This window comes from Cynocephalus volans, chromosome 4 (genome assembly GCF_027409185.1).
Source record: "Cynocephalus volans isolate mCynVol1 chromosome 4, mCynVol1.pri, whole genome shotgun sequence".
Classification (NCBI taxonomy): domain Eukaryota; kingdom Metazoa; phylum Chordata; class Mammalia; order Dermoptera; family Cynocephalidae; genus Cynocephalus; species Cynocephalus volans.
Window position 1 is genome coordinate 145,404,902 of NC_084463.1, and position 17,735 is coordinate 145,422,636.

The window sequence follows — 17,735 nt, forward strand, 5'->3', positions numbered from 1 at the left end:
GTTCTAAAGTTGGCAGATTTTTCAGGATTATCTACCCTCTAGCATTTAAGTACTCTTGTTTTGGGTTCTTGTGTCCATGGTAACATGGACAGAGTTGGGACAACAAGAAACACATCAGAACAACCCAGGACTTCACTGATTTTTTAGGCTTGTAGCTTTGAATAAGAGATCGACTAGAGATTTCTCTGGGCCATTTCTGCTCCATGTTTTCCCTGCTTATTGTTGTTCCCTACTTATTGTTAAATTGAGCCAAATGTGGTGTGGTGAAGCAATGGTGACTAATCCTATTATAAGCTTCTTCAAAAGGGGTAATGCTTCTCCCTACACTTCCCCCCCAACCCCCCAGCCCACAGCCTTTTTTCCATAGTTAAGTTCTTAGCTGGAGATGACACTTTGTAACAGAAAATTACCCATTTCTCATTGTCAGCATCTGGATTCTCACAGACTAATTGCCAGGAATAGATTTTGCCTTCAGTTAAAGCAATCCTATCCTCACTGTTACTGGCCCAGGCACTTCTATTAAACATCATTTGTGAAATCTATAGAGGATCCTTGTTCTTTTTAATTTATTATACCAGAGGTAAGTTAAGAGTCACAAAAATTTATTTGGAAACTTAAAAATCCAGGGTCATTGAAGATTCAAGAAGCTGACTGTTTTTGTGGATTCCATCTCTCTTCCGTCCCTTCGTATTATGGTTACAGGAGACCATCCAGCAGCACTTGACCTGGTAACTGAGGAAGCGACTTCACAGCCCACTGGTCCCCTGACTCATTTAGAAGTCAGAGTCAGAGGTTATAGAAGTAATAATTGGGCCCAGATTCTGCCTGTCAGGAAAGACCTTACTTCCCCACCCCCTCTGTTCAACAAGTTAAGAGAAACTTAGCTGTTGTAAAACCATTCAATAAGAGGAAATGAAGGAACTCCATCCTTGGCTGAGGTATTCTCAAGATTCAGTGATATTATTTCTGTTTTCATGGGAGCTGCTTTTGCAGCTAACGAGTATAAAACTTAGGTGTAATTCTTCACATTTAAATATCTCCCTTTAGAGAAGTTACTTGATTTATTTTAATCTATAAATAATATAAAGATCTTTACTTGGTCCAAGCCCTGATACTCCTCATACCACCACTCTGATAATTCCCTGAGTACTCCTCTGGCAATAAAGTAGACACACACAATTTGAATTAAATCTGTCGTGCTATTAGTAATGTAAAATAACTCATCAGAAGTTAAGAAACTTTACTTCATCAACAACAGGACAATTTAAATTTTTCAGTGCTTTTAATTTCTCCCATAATTTTCTCAGAACTCTAGAAGATCTGTGATGCTGGCGGTACAGGCCTGGCATAAGAATAGGAAAGAATGACACGATCTGGCACCTTTAACCAGAAGGTCCTTAATGAACTTCTGGGATGGGGGTGGAGGGGATAAAGGGGAAGGATTAAGGACAATTAGAATTTTGGCAGTCACACAAAGGTTCTTCTTCCCTGAGAAAATTGAAATGAAAGTCAAATGAAGCTTCCCTCTGCTATTACGATTTGCTAAGATGTTGTCTCTTAGCTTGCGGCCTCATGGCAGGTGCATCTTTACAGTCAATGACTTCTCTGAGAAACAAATTATTTCTCAGGATCCTTCAAGAAGGGTCATATCCAACCAATTTCCTGTCTGAGGCCGTAACTGTGATTCCTTTCTTCAACTATCAGATGCAGAGCTGACCAGCACAGCGGAAACTGTCTTATCAAAACATGGCATGAGCCTGTAAATTTATTTTAGGACTCATTGGTTGCTGGATTACCGAGTTCTGGGGCTGCAATAGTAGATAATACTATGATGAGAGAAGTTCAGAGAAGCATTGTTTCTTGGGTGGCCATAGAAGCAGCCTTGAATTTATCCCTCTGTCATTAAATAACATCAACAACAAATGTCTTTGTTAATGTCCTTGTGTTATAATTCTACAGGTCTATATCATTGCTAGGGATGGTAATACCTATCTCATAGAGTTGGTATGCAAATCAAACGAAATGACATGTATAAAATGTCTGGCTATATATAATTCATTTTCATTATGTGTCATTCTCCATTAGCTCCAGTTTTTTGCTTCTCTTATTTTGTGGATCTCTTGGAAAGTGATCATCTTCCTCTTTCTCTTTAAATGGCAACCCAGTTGAAGGTTGTGAGAACTTTTTAGTTTTTCTTGTTTTCTATAACACTTCTTGCTCACCCTGCATTTTGTCTAATTTTTGGAGATTAAAATATTTGATAATTTCCTGCGTGACTATTAGCCATTTAGTGTTAGCCACTTCACTCATCATTTAGTTCCTTCATAGAAGAGCCTATGAAAACTTTTCTTTTTTCCCTTTACCTGTAAGCTATTTCTTCACTTACTGTCTGTACCCCCTTTCCTCTGATGCCAAGATTAAAATACTCAAGTTGTAATGGGAGACCTGAGTGAGTCACGTCTATTGAACTTGTATTGTTCCATTCTTAGCTCTAGTGGTACAGTGATGTGCTCAGGGTAATGAAAAGCAGACATTCTCTGCTGAGGTCATTGCTCCTCATGCTGGCAGCCTTCTCCAGGAAGCTGTTTATCTGTGCTCGCTGAGCCAAGCTCCAGCCTCTGAACAGTTGGAATGTATTGAGAAACCACAGAGCCCAAAGAGAGAACATTACACAGGCAGTTCCAGTCAGGGAGAGTTTATTTACACCACACAAGCTGCAGTTTACGTGTGTGGGGATAATTGTTCATCTGCACACTCTCATACTTCACCTTCTGTGCAATATATATTCCCTCTCAAGGGGGTTTAACCAAAAGAAGTGTGCTGCTATATCCAAATTGCCCTGAACATCCACTGACTTAACCATAAGGAAAAAGAGATACTATAGAAAATTATATGTAACAACTACTTTTTTCAGATAGTGTTTTTCTGAGTCAAATTTGAAGTTTAGAATCTTGAACCATACAGGCCTGGTCTCTAAAGCTCCAGCAACACTGTTTCTTGCATTTTTCCAACTAAATGTTCTATTCCTTTATCAAAATGTCTTTATCCCTTTATCAAAATATTAAGTACAGTAGTAGTCCCCCTTTATCCACAGGGGATATGTTTCAAGACTCCCAATGGATGTCCCAAGCCATGGATAGTATTAAACCCTATATATACTTTTTTTCCTACACATACATACCTATAAATAAAGTTTAATTTACAAGTTAGGCACAGTAAGAGATTAACAACAGTACCTAGTAATAAAATAGAATAATTATAGCAATATGCCAGCATCACTACTCTTGCACTCTGGGACCATTATTAAGTAAAATAAGGGTTACTTGAATACAGGCATTGCAATACTATGCCAGTTGATCTGATAACCAAGACAGTTACTAAGTGACTAATGGGCAGGTAGCATATACAGAGTGGATCTGCTGGAAAGAGGGATGACTCGTGTCCTCAGGGATGGAGCAGAGTGTTGCAAGATCTCATCACACTACACAGAATGGTGTGAGATTTTAAACTTAGGAATTTTTTATTTCTGGAATTTCCCATTTAATATTTTCGGATCATGATTGACCTTCAAATGTGCTTTATATCAATAGGAATATTAAGATATGGTCTCTTCCCTGTAAGGAGATGTAGTCTGGTTGAAGGGATAATGCTTATTGATTAACAAACAATAAGAGAACAATACAAGACCATATATAATGGCATTAAATTGTATGACCCAGTACACTGAGAATTGAGAGTAAGGAGAAATAATGGCTACTAGTTAAATAAGAATAGTTAAATTAAGCATCATAGAGGAATTTGTCTTGACCTTCAAAGGTGAGTAGAATTTGGATAAGCAAAAAAGAAAGGAGATATTTTTATGTGACATGAAAGTACTGTAGCATAGTGGTTAAGAACATAGACTGGAGTCAGATCTATGTTTGAGGACCTTACTCTTACTGGTGTGTGATCTTGAATGGGTAACTTAGCCTCGTCTGTACAATTGGAAGACTCACATATAAAATTCCATATTACATGATTCTTGGAAGGATTAAATGAAATAATGAATGTAAAGTGCTTGGTATTCCACCAAAGATATAGGGAGTGTTGAATAAATGGTAGCTACTGCTACTGTTTTTGTTCATTAATTCAACAAATATTTACCGAGTGCTTATGCCATAGTCAGTGCTTGAGTGTTTATGCCTTAGTCAGTGCTCTAGATACTAGGAATTCAGCAGTGAACAAGACAGAGAGGAAATCTCAACCCTCATGGAGTTTCCATTCTGAAACTGTCTTTATTTCACCTTTTTTATGTGTGTGTAATAATTCTAGACTTACAAAAAAGTTACAAAAATAGTATAGAGTTCTCACATCCCTTTTATGCAGCTTCCATTAATGGTTAACATCTTTTATAACCATAGTATAATTGTCAAAATCAGGAACTTAGCATTAACTCAAAACTATTAACTAATCTATAGATCTTAGTTGAATTTTCCCTTTGAAGGGCAAGTTTGTCTGGTATAAATTATAGATTGACAGTTATTTACTGTTCTATTATCTTCTGTTTTCACTGTTTCTGTTGAGAAGTCAGCTCTCAGTCTTATTCTTCCTCCTTTGAAAATAATCTGTCCTTATCTCTGATTACTTTTTGGATATTTTTCCTTGGTCTTTGGTTTTTGGCAGTTTTACTATAATGTTTATAGTTTTGCTTTTCTTTGTATTTAAACTATTTGGTATTCTTAGTGCTTCTTAAACCTGTTGCTTGATGTCTTTTATAAGTTTGGAAAATATTCAGTTATTAGCTCTTCAGATTTCCTTGTGTTCTCACCTTTCAGCATTGGACAGATCATCTGGGCAACAAATCAACAGAGTAACCATTACTCTTTCAGAAGGAGAAAAGACATCTAGGGTAATCAGTGGTGGGAGAGGGGAGAGAGGGGGGGATAAAGAGAGATTGGACAAGGGGCATAAAGAATAAATACAATTTAAAACAATATACATACTAGTAATACTGATTTAATCAACATATGTCAACATTGAATCCCAAAAGTATGTATGATCAATTATGATTCAATAAAAAACCAAACAAACAAAATACAAATTTGTGTTCTACTCTCTATCTTAACTCCTTTTGGGATTCCAATTATACAAACAGACCGTTTCATGGTATCCTCTGTCTCTTATGCACTTTTGTGCGTTTTCCATCATTTTGTCTTTTATGCTTCATTCTTTTTTCTTCCTTTTTTTCTTCTTATCCATTTCCAGTTTATTAATTCTCTTCTTCGTTTGTGTCTAATTTGCTGCTCAACCCATCTACTCAGTTCTAAATTCCAATTTTTGTATTTTTTAGTTCAAGAATTTCCATTGCGTTCTTTGTTTATGTCTTTGCTAAATCTTGTCTTTCATTTGCTTGAACATAGTGAAGCACAGTTACTACAAAGTCCATAATTTATTATCTGGATTCCCCATGGGCCTGTTTTTGTTATCTGTTCTGTCTCTTCCTTTTCTTATTCCACTGTCTTATGTTGAACTTTTTTTTCCCTCTGGTTGCTTGCTGTACATTGTATATGAAAATTTGCAAGGCCTAGAATGATATTATCTTTCTTCAGAGAGGCTCTGCTTCTGGCAGATGGCTTGAGCACTAGCAATCTTGGATTACCTCAATCCCATTAGGGGGTTGAAATGATTTGAAGCTAGGCTTAAGTACCAAGGAGGGCTGTTTTCCAGGTATAGCTCTTCAGGGTGCCAAAGAGCCTTAGGGGTTTACCAGAGTCCCTCTTCCCAACCCAGATGGGTCCTAAACTTCAATTCTTTGACCTCCATACCTGAAGAGGCATTGAAAAACTCAGGAACTTAACATTAATTTAAAACTGTTAACTGCTCAGTCTATCAGCTGCATCTTCCTAAACTGGCAGAGACCCCTGGAACTATTAGCGGTATCATAACACCTTACTTTTGAAGTGGTGATGAATATAAATTATATGGTGAGATATCTGACACAACCGTAATGTGATATGATAATATCTTGAGATTTCTATTCTTGACAAAGTCAGACGTACTGCTGATTTTACTATGTTTGCATTCATAATTAAAGGAAATGCTAAATTTCAGTTAGAGTTTAGTAAACATAAATATATAAAAATTTTCCCATCTAAGTTTGTGGATCCTTTAAATTCAATTCATGGACCCTTCTGTTTAGAATGCCAGCCCATGGGGAAAAGTGGCACCAAATGCTCAGCTTACCTTGCTGGATTTTATTCTCTCATTACCTGGCCTTGTCATTCTTCATTTGCCTTCGTGGCTCTCTAATGACTTCAAACATATGACTTTAACAATTCATCCAGTTTTTTTCAGCCAGCAAGTTTAGTCTGAATTATGTAGTCTACCTTTATTGGAAAAGGCACTCTACACTACAAAGAATCATAAAGGAGTCTAACTTGACTCATGGAGGACTCTAGTACAAATTGAAAAGCAACAAACAGAAAATATATAATTAGGATAGGGCTATTTTGTGGAGGGCTCAATTATGTTGAAATAAGAAGCATGCAAAGTAAAAGACAGTTCCTTGTAAGTGCTAGAAATAAACTTACTGCCAGATCTTCTTTTAATTTTTAAAATTCAGTATGGCAGTCACTGGGCCAGACATGTGAAAATGATAGTGAAACAAATACAATTAAAACAGAGCATTAGAAATGCTGGACTAGTCAATAAACTTTCATAGGAGACGTGGTTATTTGTATAGAGTCAGGAAAGGATTCACAGTGGAGTGACATTTAACTTAGGCCTAGAAGAATGTGTAGATGATCATCAGACAGATAAGAGAGAATGGAACTCGAGGAAGAGAGGACTACATGTAAAGAGAGTGGAAATGAAAAGCAGATTCTAAGTTTGGTGTGACTTGAACATAAAAAGGAAAGTTGTGGGGAGTGGAAACCATCATGAGAAATGAAATCCCTCAAATAACTGGCTTTTCTTTAAAGAATTTCACTTTATATAAATTTTGCATTGGTAAAGGTTCTTGGCTAAAGCAACAGAAATTGACTCTGGCCATCTAAAGCAAAAAAGACTTTTGTGGAAAAATGTGTCAGTTGCAGTAACTGCTTGTGAATCAGACTGTTTTGAGACCTCTGCCTAGTTTCCTGGTGTTCAGCCTCCAAAGCTACCTTGATTCCTGTCTGTTTTTCAAGTCTGGTCCTTCAGCCCCTTGTGGATTTTATAAGCCACTAATACCCTTCCAGCAAATCCCCTTTTTCCTTAGATAACCAGATTTGGTTTCTGTTGCTTGCAACCAAGAACCCTGACTGTTACTGTAATTAATTTTTTTGGTACATTTATGGATCATTTAAGACTATATTAGTTACTACATGAAACTGAATTCTTATAAACTTTATGTGATAGTGACTTTTACTTTGTAGAGAAAAAGGAAGAGGGGTGATTGGATGGTTATTATTTACAAGTAATATGTAGATTTTGCTTACTGTTTAATACCAGCCCGGATAATTTTTTCTTTTTTTCTTCTCTTAAACTTCAGTGTAATTCCTAGGAAAATCTTGGAAATTGCCAACAAAAAAGATGTATTACTAAGTATCAAAGTTTCCGTGAAACTAATCAGTTTCCCTGCATGGGATTCTGCCTGTTCAATAGTTGCTTGAATGCTGGTAAAATTCTCCCCAAATACTTCCTAATATATTATTGAAATGTTTGAGATAAAGGAAGAATGAACCAGTTTTTGAATGGTGAGAGAAGTGGAGTTGAAGCCTATCATAAGAATTCAAAACATTTATCAGCCACAAATTTTCCAAAAATAGACATTTGTGTCAGTCTGTCAAACTGTTTTTGTCCAAAAAATCCTGTGAAAGATCCATTTAAAATATATTTTTGTTACATTTTTCTTATGAATCTGAGAAATATGTCAGATAGTAGAAATTGGAGAGAAGAGATTTCTGACAGTGACAGATTGAAAGATGGAGGGGAGACAAGAATTTGGGTACACAGATCAGCGAGCAGGAATTTACAAGTATCAATTTCTCACTTGCCTATGTTTAATTTTGAAAAAAGACTAGGTAGGGTAGGTGAGACTAAAGATTGTTCTCCCTTCAATACCTCTGTAATTTAACATAGCCATAGAAGACACCATTTCAAAGATACATAGTACTTCTATTATTGAGCTTCTCAGGAATGATGCAAAAAAGAAACTGAGAACAGCGTCTCTCAGAGGCAAAAAAGCTTAAATGTACACTGTATTTTTCCTCATTACACTTCATTTTTCTCTCTGAGAATTGTGGATTTGCTTGTCTTGTATGGCTTTTGAAGAATTTAACTTCATTATGCAATCAGCTTATTTCCTCTCTATTATTAATGCCCTAATTAGCAGGTTTTCCAACCCATTTTCTTTTCTGTAATACCCTTCTAGATGTCTAAATTTTTCTTATCACGAAATGGATGAGGTATTTTTTCAGTAATAAAGTTGATATGAATATGGGGTGGTATGGGTGCTATGCAGATTAATTAACATACATTTAACAAATATTTATTGAAGGCCTGCTGCATCCCAAACAGGTAATAAGTAAACAAGTTAGTAAGGTAATGAAAGACTCCCAAAGTGGGTAGTCAGTCAGTTCAGGGAGACCCTCCCAAGGAACAGCGAGACCACGAAGACGGATGCAAACAGCAAGAGGTTTATTTGAACACACGGGTACCCGGGCGACACAGTCTTTTGGAAGACTGGCGCGCCGAGTGAAGCTCCTGGGTCCTTTTTATAGCAAAAAGCGCGGGTACAGAAGCGAGAAGCGAGTTTAATTGGTCAGTTCAAATAAGCGCGGGTGAGCTTCGGTTATGTGGGAGTCCTTGAAACAGCTGAGGGGCACCCTGGAAACTGGTGGGAGTCCTTGAAACAGCTGAGGGGCACCCTGGAAACTGTTGGGAGTCCTTGAAACAGCTGAGGGGCACCCTGGAAACTGTTGGGAGTCCTTGAAACAGCTGAGGGGCACTCTTGAAACTTTAACTGACTTGTCTATTTCTGGGAACTATCCGCCCTTTGCCTCGGGCCGGGGCCCAGGTGCATAACCACAGATATCCTGTTCGTTATCTGGTCTCAACCTCAGGCTGTACTTTTCCTATGCTAGGGACTTTTAACCAGGGTAATGTTTTGTGCCTTGCAAAATGGCGTTACTACGGCTAGCTTAAAAAGTTCTTTCTTCATTCCCCCATTTCTTTTGTGGATAGCTCTAATCTTAGAGCGGAGTTAAAAGTTATTTTCATTATCTATAGTCTGATATTTTTGTCTAAGAACCAGGACTTTAATTGTACTTATTCTATCATTGATGAATTGGACTAACCTGTTGATGACACAGGGCCCCAGAATGAGCAACAGAAGAAGGAGTACTAGGGGCCCGGCGATGGTTGATAGTAGGGTAGTGAACCAAGGGGAGCTATTGAACCAACCTTCAAACCAGTTTTGATCTTTTTGGCGCTCTAACTGTCTTTTATCTAGTCTTTGTTTGAGTTTGGCCATGGTGTCTCGTATCACACCTGAATGGTCTACATAAAAACAGCACTCCTCTCTGAGGGCCGCGCAGAGGCCTCCCTCTCTTAAAAACAGTAAGTCAAGGCCTCGCCTATTTTGGAGTACTACCTCAGATAGAGAAGTCAATGAGTCCTCTAACTTGCTGACTGAATCCTGGAGGGCCCGGAGGTCAGTGTCCATGGCAGTCTGGAGCTCGGTTAGGCCCCGCTGGAGGTCTATAGGTCCTTTAATCAGAGCAGCCGAGCCGGTACCTATACCTGCCACAATTCCCAGTAGGACAGCTAGGGTAAGTGTGAGAGGTTCTCTCTTAAACCTGGGATGAGGGTTGTCATAGGCCTGCAACAAAGTTTCTTCAGGATGATAATAGATGCGAGGAATCAGCTGAACCTGGACACAGAAATCCTTAGACTGATTAAAAACTGAGAGGGAAACGCAAGGGGTGAGACCGGTGCTGCAAGCCCACCAGCTATGGTTGGAGGGGAGAAGGTACTGATGGTCCCCGGAGGAATTGATGGATAGGGTCTGGTTGCAAAGATGTTGATGGGTAGAAGGTATTGTTCCTATACATAACCCTTGTCCTGTGACCTCTGTGAGAGTAAGCTTTCCCTGGGTCCCCCAACGGCAACTCTCGGCGCTGGTATAATTGGCCTCTCCCAAAAAGGCTATTCCTTCATAGTAGGGGGGGGCTTATGGCCAGACAGAGCCAGCAATGCTCTGTGGCGTTCGGGTTGGTGGCATTTAGAGCTAGGAAGGCCCCCTGTACAAGACCAAAGAGCCTGTCACCCGTGGTGGGGGGTAGAGTGCCTGGTGATAGGAGGCTCTGTGTAGCAGTGCTCCTTTGTGCCGCGGGGGGTTGCCTGCTAGTCATTGGGTACAGCTTGTTGCTAGGAGGTCCCTGTTCTGCAAGGACGGGGTCGGGGCCCACTGCCACAGTTGGCATATTGGTGATATCTAGGCGAATGGTGAACAGTACACCTGGATCGTTTCCCGTCAAATAGAACCTTAGTCCCCAGGTTCTTCCTTGTGCCCAATCTCTGGAATTTTTTCCTTTCTCTGTGAATTTTATTTTAAGGGGGTTACACCAGCCGGTGTTGTCACAGTTTTTACTGCTATCGTTACGTTCTACAGTTATGAGGTCCCATGAGGAACTAGGTCCCCAGTAGACTGTCCCCGTGGTTTCACAACCCCATTCTTTGCAATATAGGGATTCCAGCCCTCCGCACCTTCTAGCTTCTGAAAGGGTCCGGCCATCCCGGGGGCACACGTAGAAGGGGGAAGCGGCAAGCCTGTTTCTAGCTCGGGGATAGCTGCACCCTGGGACCCCCCAGGTGATCTGATTATAAGCTTTTGTGTAGTCTGAATCAGGGGGTCTGATCTGGGCCTAGCCCGATGCTATGTATCCCGGGATATCCCAGGTCTCAATACCCGCCGCCAGGGCACATACATCAGGTTTAAGATCGGGCCACCAAGTCCAAGGCGGCTGGGTAGCCTGTTTGGTCCAGACAACTTCTCCAGTTTGGGACAGTACCTTCCAGGTGAGGATCACAGGCCGGTGGGGGTTCTTACCCGGTGGACTCATTTTTCCGCCGCCGAATACGCAGCTTAAGAGGATGATCAGTCCTTTCCAGCTCCCAGGTCTCGTTTGGTGCCGGGGGTGGTGCAGGCTTGAGATGGGAAGCATGGACCCAGGCAGCGATGCCATCAACTTTTACTGCGGTCGGGGTGGTCAGCAATACCAGATACGGGCCTTTCCACCGAGGCTCAAGGTTGCTGGGTCGATGGCGTCTGACCAGCACTCGGTCTCCGACCTGGAACGGGTGGGGGACAGCTATGGTACCGGGCTGATATGTCTCTTTGATCTGGTCCCAAATCTGGGTCTTCACAACTTCTAGAGCCTTTAAGTGGGTAAATAAGACAGGGAGAAAATTATCATCGGGACCCAGTGTTTCTCCCAACTCAAGTATGGGGGGGGGTCCCCCGTAGAGGATTTCATAGGGAGTTAGACCGAACTGGCCAGGGGTATTCCTGGCTCTGAACAGCGCTAAGGGAAGGAGGGCCACCCAGTCTTTTCCACCGGTCTCTAAGGCCAATTTAGTTAAGGTCTCTTTGATGGTTCTATTCATTCTCTCTACTTGACCTGAGCTCTGGGGCCTATACGCACAATGTAATTTCCAATTTATCCCCAGTTGTGTGGCTAGTCCCTGGCTTACCTGAGCAACAAAGGCTGGGCCATTATCTGACCCGATCACCTTAGGGATCCCGAAACGGGGCAGGATTTCTTCTAGTATCTTTTTACATACAGTCAGGGCCGTTTCCGTTTTGGTAGGAAAAGCTTCTACCCATCCAGAGAAAGTATCTACAAATACTAGCAGATACTTGTTTCTATACCGGCCAGGCTTTACCTCTGTAAAGTCTACTTCCCAGTATACGCCGGGTCGATCTCCCCGTTGTCTTTTTCCGGTCTCTCGGTAGGTGGTAGCCGCATTAGTCATGGCGCAAGCTGGACACCGATTGGCGACTTCTTGAACAGTGGACCGGAGGTTCGGGATGGAGAGGCTGGTGCGGCTTGCCAGTTGAAGGAGCTTTTCTGGTCCTAAGTGTGTTAGCTGATGTAACCGCTGAATGAATTCTTTTCCCTGGTCAGGAGTGAGCTCTCTTGGCTTGGTCCTAGCTTGAGCAGGCTCGATTGGCTCTTGAAGCTTTGTAGTTTTTGTTAGCACCTTGACCGACAGGGCGGCTTGTTTTGCAGCCTCGTCGGCCCTCCGGTTCCCGGCCGCCACAGGGTTATTTCCTCTCTGGTGGCCTGGGCAGTGGATAATGGCGACCTGCTTAGGGAGGTAAATGGCCTCTAGCAGAGCCAGAATTTCTTGTTTATTTTTAATGTCTTTTCCAGCAGAAGTGAGCAGTCCCCTCTGTTTATATATTGCCCCATGAATGTGAGCAGTGGCAAAAGCATACCTGCTGTCCGTGTAGATGTTGATGTTTTTTCCTTCGGCTAGGCGTAATGCCTGCGTCAAGGCTATTAGCTCGGCCTTCTGGGCTGATGTCCCTTCTGGCAGGCTGCTTGCCCATACCGTCCGTTTGCCATCTACGATGGCGGCCCCTGCTTTCTTCTTACCTTCCGCAATGAAGCTGCTACCGTCTGTATACCAGGCAGGCACTCCGGGCAATGGCTGGTCCTTCAGGTCCCGTCGAGTCCCAGCTTCTTCAGCAAGGATTTCTGAGCATTGGTGTACTGGGGTGGATTCTGACTCGACTGGTAGTAGGGTAGCTGGGTTCAGGACAGCAGGGGGCGCGAAAGATATTCTTTCGTTTAGCAGCAAACTCTGGTAATGAGTCATTCTGGCATTGGTCATCCACCGATTGGGGGGCTGCCGCACGATACTTTCGAGGCTGTGGGAAGCAATCACAGTCACATTTTGCCCCAAGGTTAACTTATCAGCGTCTTTGAGGAGGAGTGCCACTGCAGCAACCGCTTTTAGGCAGGTTGGCCACCCACTGGCCACTGGATCCAGTTTTTTTGATAGATAAGCTACTGGCCGTCGCCATGGTCCTAGGGTCTGAGTAAGCACTCCTCGGGCTACACCGGCTCTTTCATCTACGTACAGAGTAAATGATTTGGTGAGGTCTGGGAGAGCCAAGGCGGGGGCAGACAGCAAGGCTTTTTTTATGTGGTCAAAAGCCTTTTGATGCTCCTCAGTCCAGGTAAAAGGAATGTTTTCCCTTGTCAGGGGGTACAAGGGTGCAGCCAGGGAAGCAAACCCAGGAATCCAGAGCCTGCAGAATCCGGCAGTACCCAGAAATTCGCGGACCTGCCTGGGGGTTGTGGGAGTAGGGATCTTCATAACTGTAGCTTTCCGGGCCGGGGTCAGCCATCTTTTTCCCCCTTTGAGCAGGTACCCCAAATAGGTGACCTCTTTCTGGCATAACTGGGCCTTTTTAGCTGATACCCGGTACCCCAACTTACTCAGTTCCTGCAAGAGCTTTTGTGTCCCTCTTTTGCAGCCTTCATATGTGGGAGCTGCCACTAGGAGGTCGTCCACATATTGGAGTAATATGACCTGGGGGTTGAGAGCCCTAAAAGGAGCTAAATCTCGGTGGAGGGCCTCGTCGAAGAGAGTGGGAGAATTTTTGAACCCCTGTGGCAGCCGTGTCCAGGTCAGCTGACCTGTGTTACCTTTTTCTGGGTCTCTCCACTCGAACGCGAACAGTGGCTGGCTGTTGGGGTGTAGTCTGAGGCAAAAAAAGGCATCCTTGAGATCCAGGACTGAGTACCAAGTGTGACTAGGCGGAAGGGAACTCAGGAGGCTGTATGGATTTGGGACCGTGGGATGAATGTCTTGCACCCTTTTGTTAATTTCTCTCAAGTCTTGGACTGGCCGATAGTCATTGGTCCCTGGCTTTTTTACTGGTAGCAGAGGGGTGTTCCAGGGCGATTGGCAGGGCACTAAGACCCCTAGGTCTAAGAACCTTTGGATGTGGGGTCTGATGCCTTCCCGGGCTTCTTTAGTCATTGGATACTGTCGGACGGCCACCGGTGAGGCACCTGATTTCAGCTCTACTACTACTGGTGGGACGTTATTGGCCAGTCCCATACCTGTCTTTTCTGCCCATACGGTGGGAAAAAGTTGGAGCCAGGATGGGTCGATGGAGGGAGAGGCCGGCTTTTCATACAGCCGGTATTCTTCTTCTAGGTTTAGGACCAGGCACATGGTAGAGTGATCTCCCCATGTTACTTGTGGGCCCTCTGTGGAAAACTGGATTTGAGCCTTTAGTTTGGTCAGGATGTCCCGGCCCAACAGAGGAGCAGGGCACTCAGGTATGACCAAAAAGGAATGGGTCACTTGCCTATGTCCGACCCTTAAAAGTCTCTGAGTGGTCCAGGGGTAGACTTTGCTGCCGGTCGCTCCTACTACGACTGTCCGCCTGGACCCTACCTTCCCCATGGGTTGGGTCAGCACCGAATGTTCAGCCCCGGTATCGACCAGAAACTCGATGGGGGTCCCCTCCACTGTCAATGTTACCCTAGGTTCGGGGAGGGGGTCCGAACCCCGACTCCCCTAGTCATCTAGGGATAGAACCTTGGCTTCTCTGATGTTCTTTTTCCGGGGACATTCTCTTGCCCAGTGACCCTTCTCTTTACAGTACGCGCATTGGTCTTTGTCTAGAGGGGGTCTTCCATCCCTAGGTGTTTTCTTTGCCCGGTTGCTCAGGTTCCCTGTCTGCCTATCTCTAGACCCTCTTTCACCTACCACTGCGGCCAAAATCCTAGTTAAATTTTTTTCTTGGCGTTTATCACGCCGCCTCTCTCTCTCTTCTGTCTCTTTTTTTTCTCTTTCCTGTCTTTCTTCTTCTGTTTCTCTCTTGTGGTACACCTTTTCTGCCTCCTTTACTAAGTCTTGTAAGGAAAGGTCTTGGAGCCCCTCTAGTCTTTGTAACCTTTTTTTAATGTCTGGGGCTGACTGGCCGATGAAGGCCATTGTGACCGCAGCCTGCTGCCCCTCAGAAGAGGGTTCAAACGGAGTGTACCTTCTATAGGCCTCCATTAGGCGTTCTAAGAAAACCGAAGGGGGTTCTGCCGGTCCCTGCAAGACCTCTCTTACCTTGGCCAAATTGGTGGGGCGCCGGGCTGCCCCTTTGAGACCTGCCACTAGAGTCCGGCGGTAGACCAGAAGACGCTCCCTACCTTCGGCCGTGTTGTAATCCCATTGAGGTCGATTGAGGGGGAAAGCCTCATTAATGAGGTTCTCGAGTTGTGTAGGGGCCCCGTTATCCCCGAGAACGTTCTTGCGGGCCTCCAGAAGAATCCTTTCTCGCTCTTCAGTGGTGAAGAGGATCTGGAGTAGCTGTTGGCAATCGTCCCAAGTGGGCTGGTGAGAGAACATAAGGGACTCAAGAAGTCCCGTGAGACCTGCTGGTTTTTCAGAAAAAGAAGGATGGTTAGACTTCCAATTGTAAAGATCTGCTGAGGAAAAAGGCCAATACTGCAAAGGGACCAAGCCATTTGGCTCAGCTGGGGGCCCTATGGCTCGGAGGGGCAAAGCTACGGTGGAGTCAGGACCGGAGCCGTCTCTCGGACTGCGAGGTTGGCGGCTCCTAGTCCCCGCAGCCGGTCCCTCAGGGCTAGGATCACCGGGCGCTCGGCCTGGTGCCGATCTGTTTCCCTGAGGGGCCAGAGGGGGCAGCGGAGCCGCCGGGTAAGGTGGGGGTTCAGAGAGAGAAAATAGGTCATCTGGTGTCGGGAGGACGGGGGGTTGGGGAGGGGCGGAAGGCTTCCTTGTAGGTGGCCTTTGAGTATTTTCTGATCCCGAAACAACAGCGACTTTGCTGGAGGGTGGCACCCAGGGAGGGGGATTCTGGGCGAGGTCTTGCCATACCACGACATAGGCAACCTGGTCCGGGTGTCCTCCGGTCTCCTGAAAAACAATCTTTTTAACTGCAAAAATGACAGAAAGGTCAAAGGTTCCCTCTGGCGGCCAACCTACGCCGAATGTGGGCCACTCAGACGAACAGAAAGTCTGCCATTTTCCTTTTTTGATCTCCATGGACAGATTGTGAGCCCTGGCTTTGACATCTTTCCAATGATCTAGAGTAAGGGAGAGAGGCGTAAGGGCACCTTGCCCCATCTCGAAAATTTCCAATAGGGGAACGACGACGCAAAGACCTATCACAACTAAGACAAAAAGAAACCAGAAACGGCGACGAGACCGAGTGCCGTAGAAATAGAAGAAAGAGTCCGATGGCAGAGCGCGCCTCCCGAGACGCGGTGAGACCAAAACACAATAATCCTCTGCCAAGGGGTCCACCAGGCGTCCCTGGTCCTCCCCTGATCCTGGGACGTCTCCCAGGATTGCCGGGTGGCGAGCCCCCGAACACGTCTGTTCGCTACCCGCACTTCGCTCCCAGAGCGACTAACCCGGAACAAACTGAAACCAAAATGCGCGCACTCAGAAAGACAGTCAGAGTCACAGGATTAGACACAGAAACGAGACACAGAAACGAGACACAGAACGACTGCTGGCCAGCTTACCTCCCGTTGGTGGGTCGGTGGTCCCTGGGTGGGGGTCTCCGATCCCGGACGAGCCCCCAAATGAAAGACTCCCAAAGTGGGTAGTCAGTCAGTTCAGGGAGACCCTCCCAAGGAACAGCGAGACCACGAAGACGGATGCAAACAGCAAGAGGTTTATTTGAACACACGGGTACCCGGGCGACACAGTCTTTTGGAAGACTGGCGCGCCGAGTGAAGCTCCTGGGTCCTTTTTATAGCAAAAAGCGCGGGTACAGAAGCGAGAAGCGAGTTTAATTGGTCAGTTCAAATAAGCGCGGGTGAGCTTCGGTTATGTGGGAGTCCTTGAAACAGCTGAGGGGCACCCTGGAAACTGGTGGGAGTCCTTGAAACAGCTGAGGGGCACCCTGGAAACTGTTGGGAGTCCTTGAAACAGCTGAGGGGCACCCTGGAAACTGTTGGGAGTCCTTGAAACAGCTGAGGGGCACTCTTGAAACTTTAACTGACTTGTCTATTTCTGGGAACTATCCGCCCTTTGCCTCGGGCCGGGGCCCAGGTGCATAACCACAGATATCCTGTTCGTTATCTGGTCTCAACCTCAGGCTGTACTTTTCCTATGCTAGGGACTTTTAACCAGGGTAATGTTTTGTGCCTTGCAAAATGGCGTTACTACGGCTAGCTTAAAAAGTTCTTTCTTCAGTAATTTCAGATAGCGAAAGTTCTATTAAGAAAATAAAGGAGGGTACTGGGATACTGAGTGACTGGGGGTTGGGAAGATACTTTTGATAATGGTAGTCAGAGAAGGCCTCCGTGAGGCCTCCTACTGCTGTTTTTGATACCTACTTAAAGAAAGGGGTAGTTCTTTAAAAATTATATTCTTGATTAAGATAATGGAGAGAGATGAGGGGGAGGAAAGAGATATTACAACCTATATCCGTATGAGAGAAAAGGAAGGGAAAAAAGAAAAGGAGAAGAAGCTTGAACTTGTACTTTGTTTTTTCTGTACATAATTTGTGACAATTGACTTCGATTTCAATGATATTATGATGATAGGAGTTGGCTGTCAGGTAGGAGTTGGCTGACAGGTGCCAGTGGGTCTTCTCTGAGGGCCCTTGCATATAGATCAGAAATGATACTCTCCCAGATTTTATAGGAGTCAGAAACTGCATCGTCTTTTCCCTCTGTCCCTTGTAGAAATAAAAGGGGAAAGGAGTGTTTTTGATG

The 17,735-nt window shown here is 44.3% G+C and overlaps 2 protein-coding genes across 3 annotated transcripts in view; one reads left to right on the forward strand and one right to left on the reverse strand.

Moving 5' to 3' along the window:
- CSTPP1 (centriolar satellite-associated tubulin polyglutamylase complex regulator 1) overlaps nucleotides 1-17,735 on the forward strand; it is a 214,307-nt gene that overhangs the window by 56,085 nt on the left and 140,487 nt on the right. The gene's annotated exons all lie outside the window — the stretch shown is intronic.
- On the reverse strand, nucleotides 10,971-16,163 carry LOC134376998 (uncharacterized). Its single transcript, XM_063095609.1, is given in 1 exon segment — nucleotides 10,971-16,163. A coding segment is annotated over 1 exon segment (5,064 nt). The 5' UTR covers nucleotides 16,132-16,163; the 3' UTR covers nucleotides 10,971-11,067.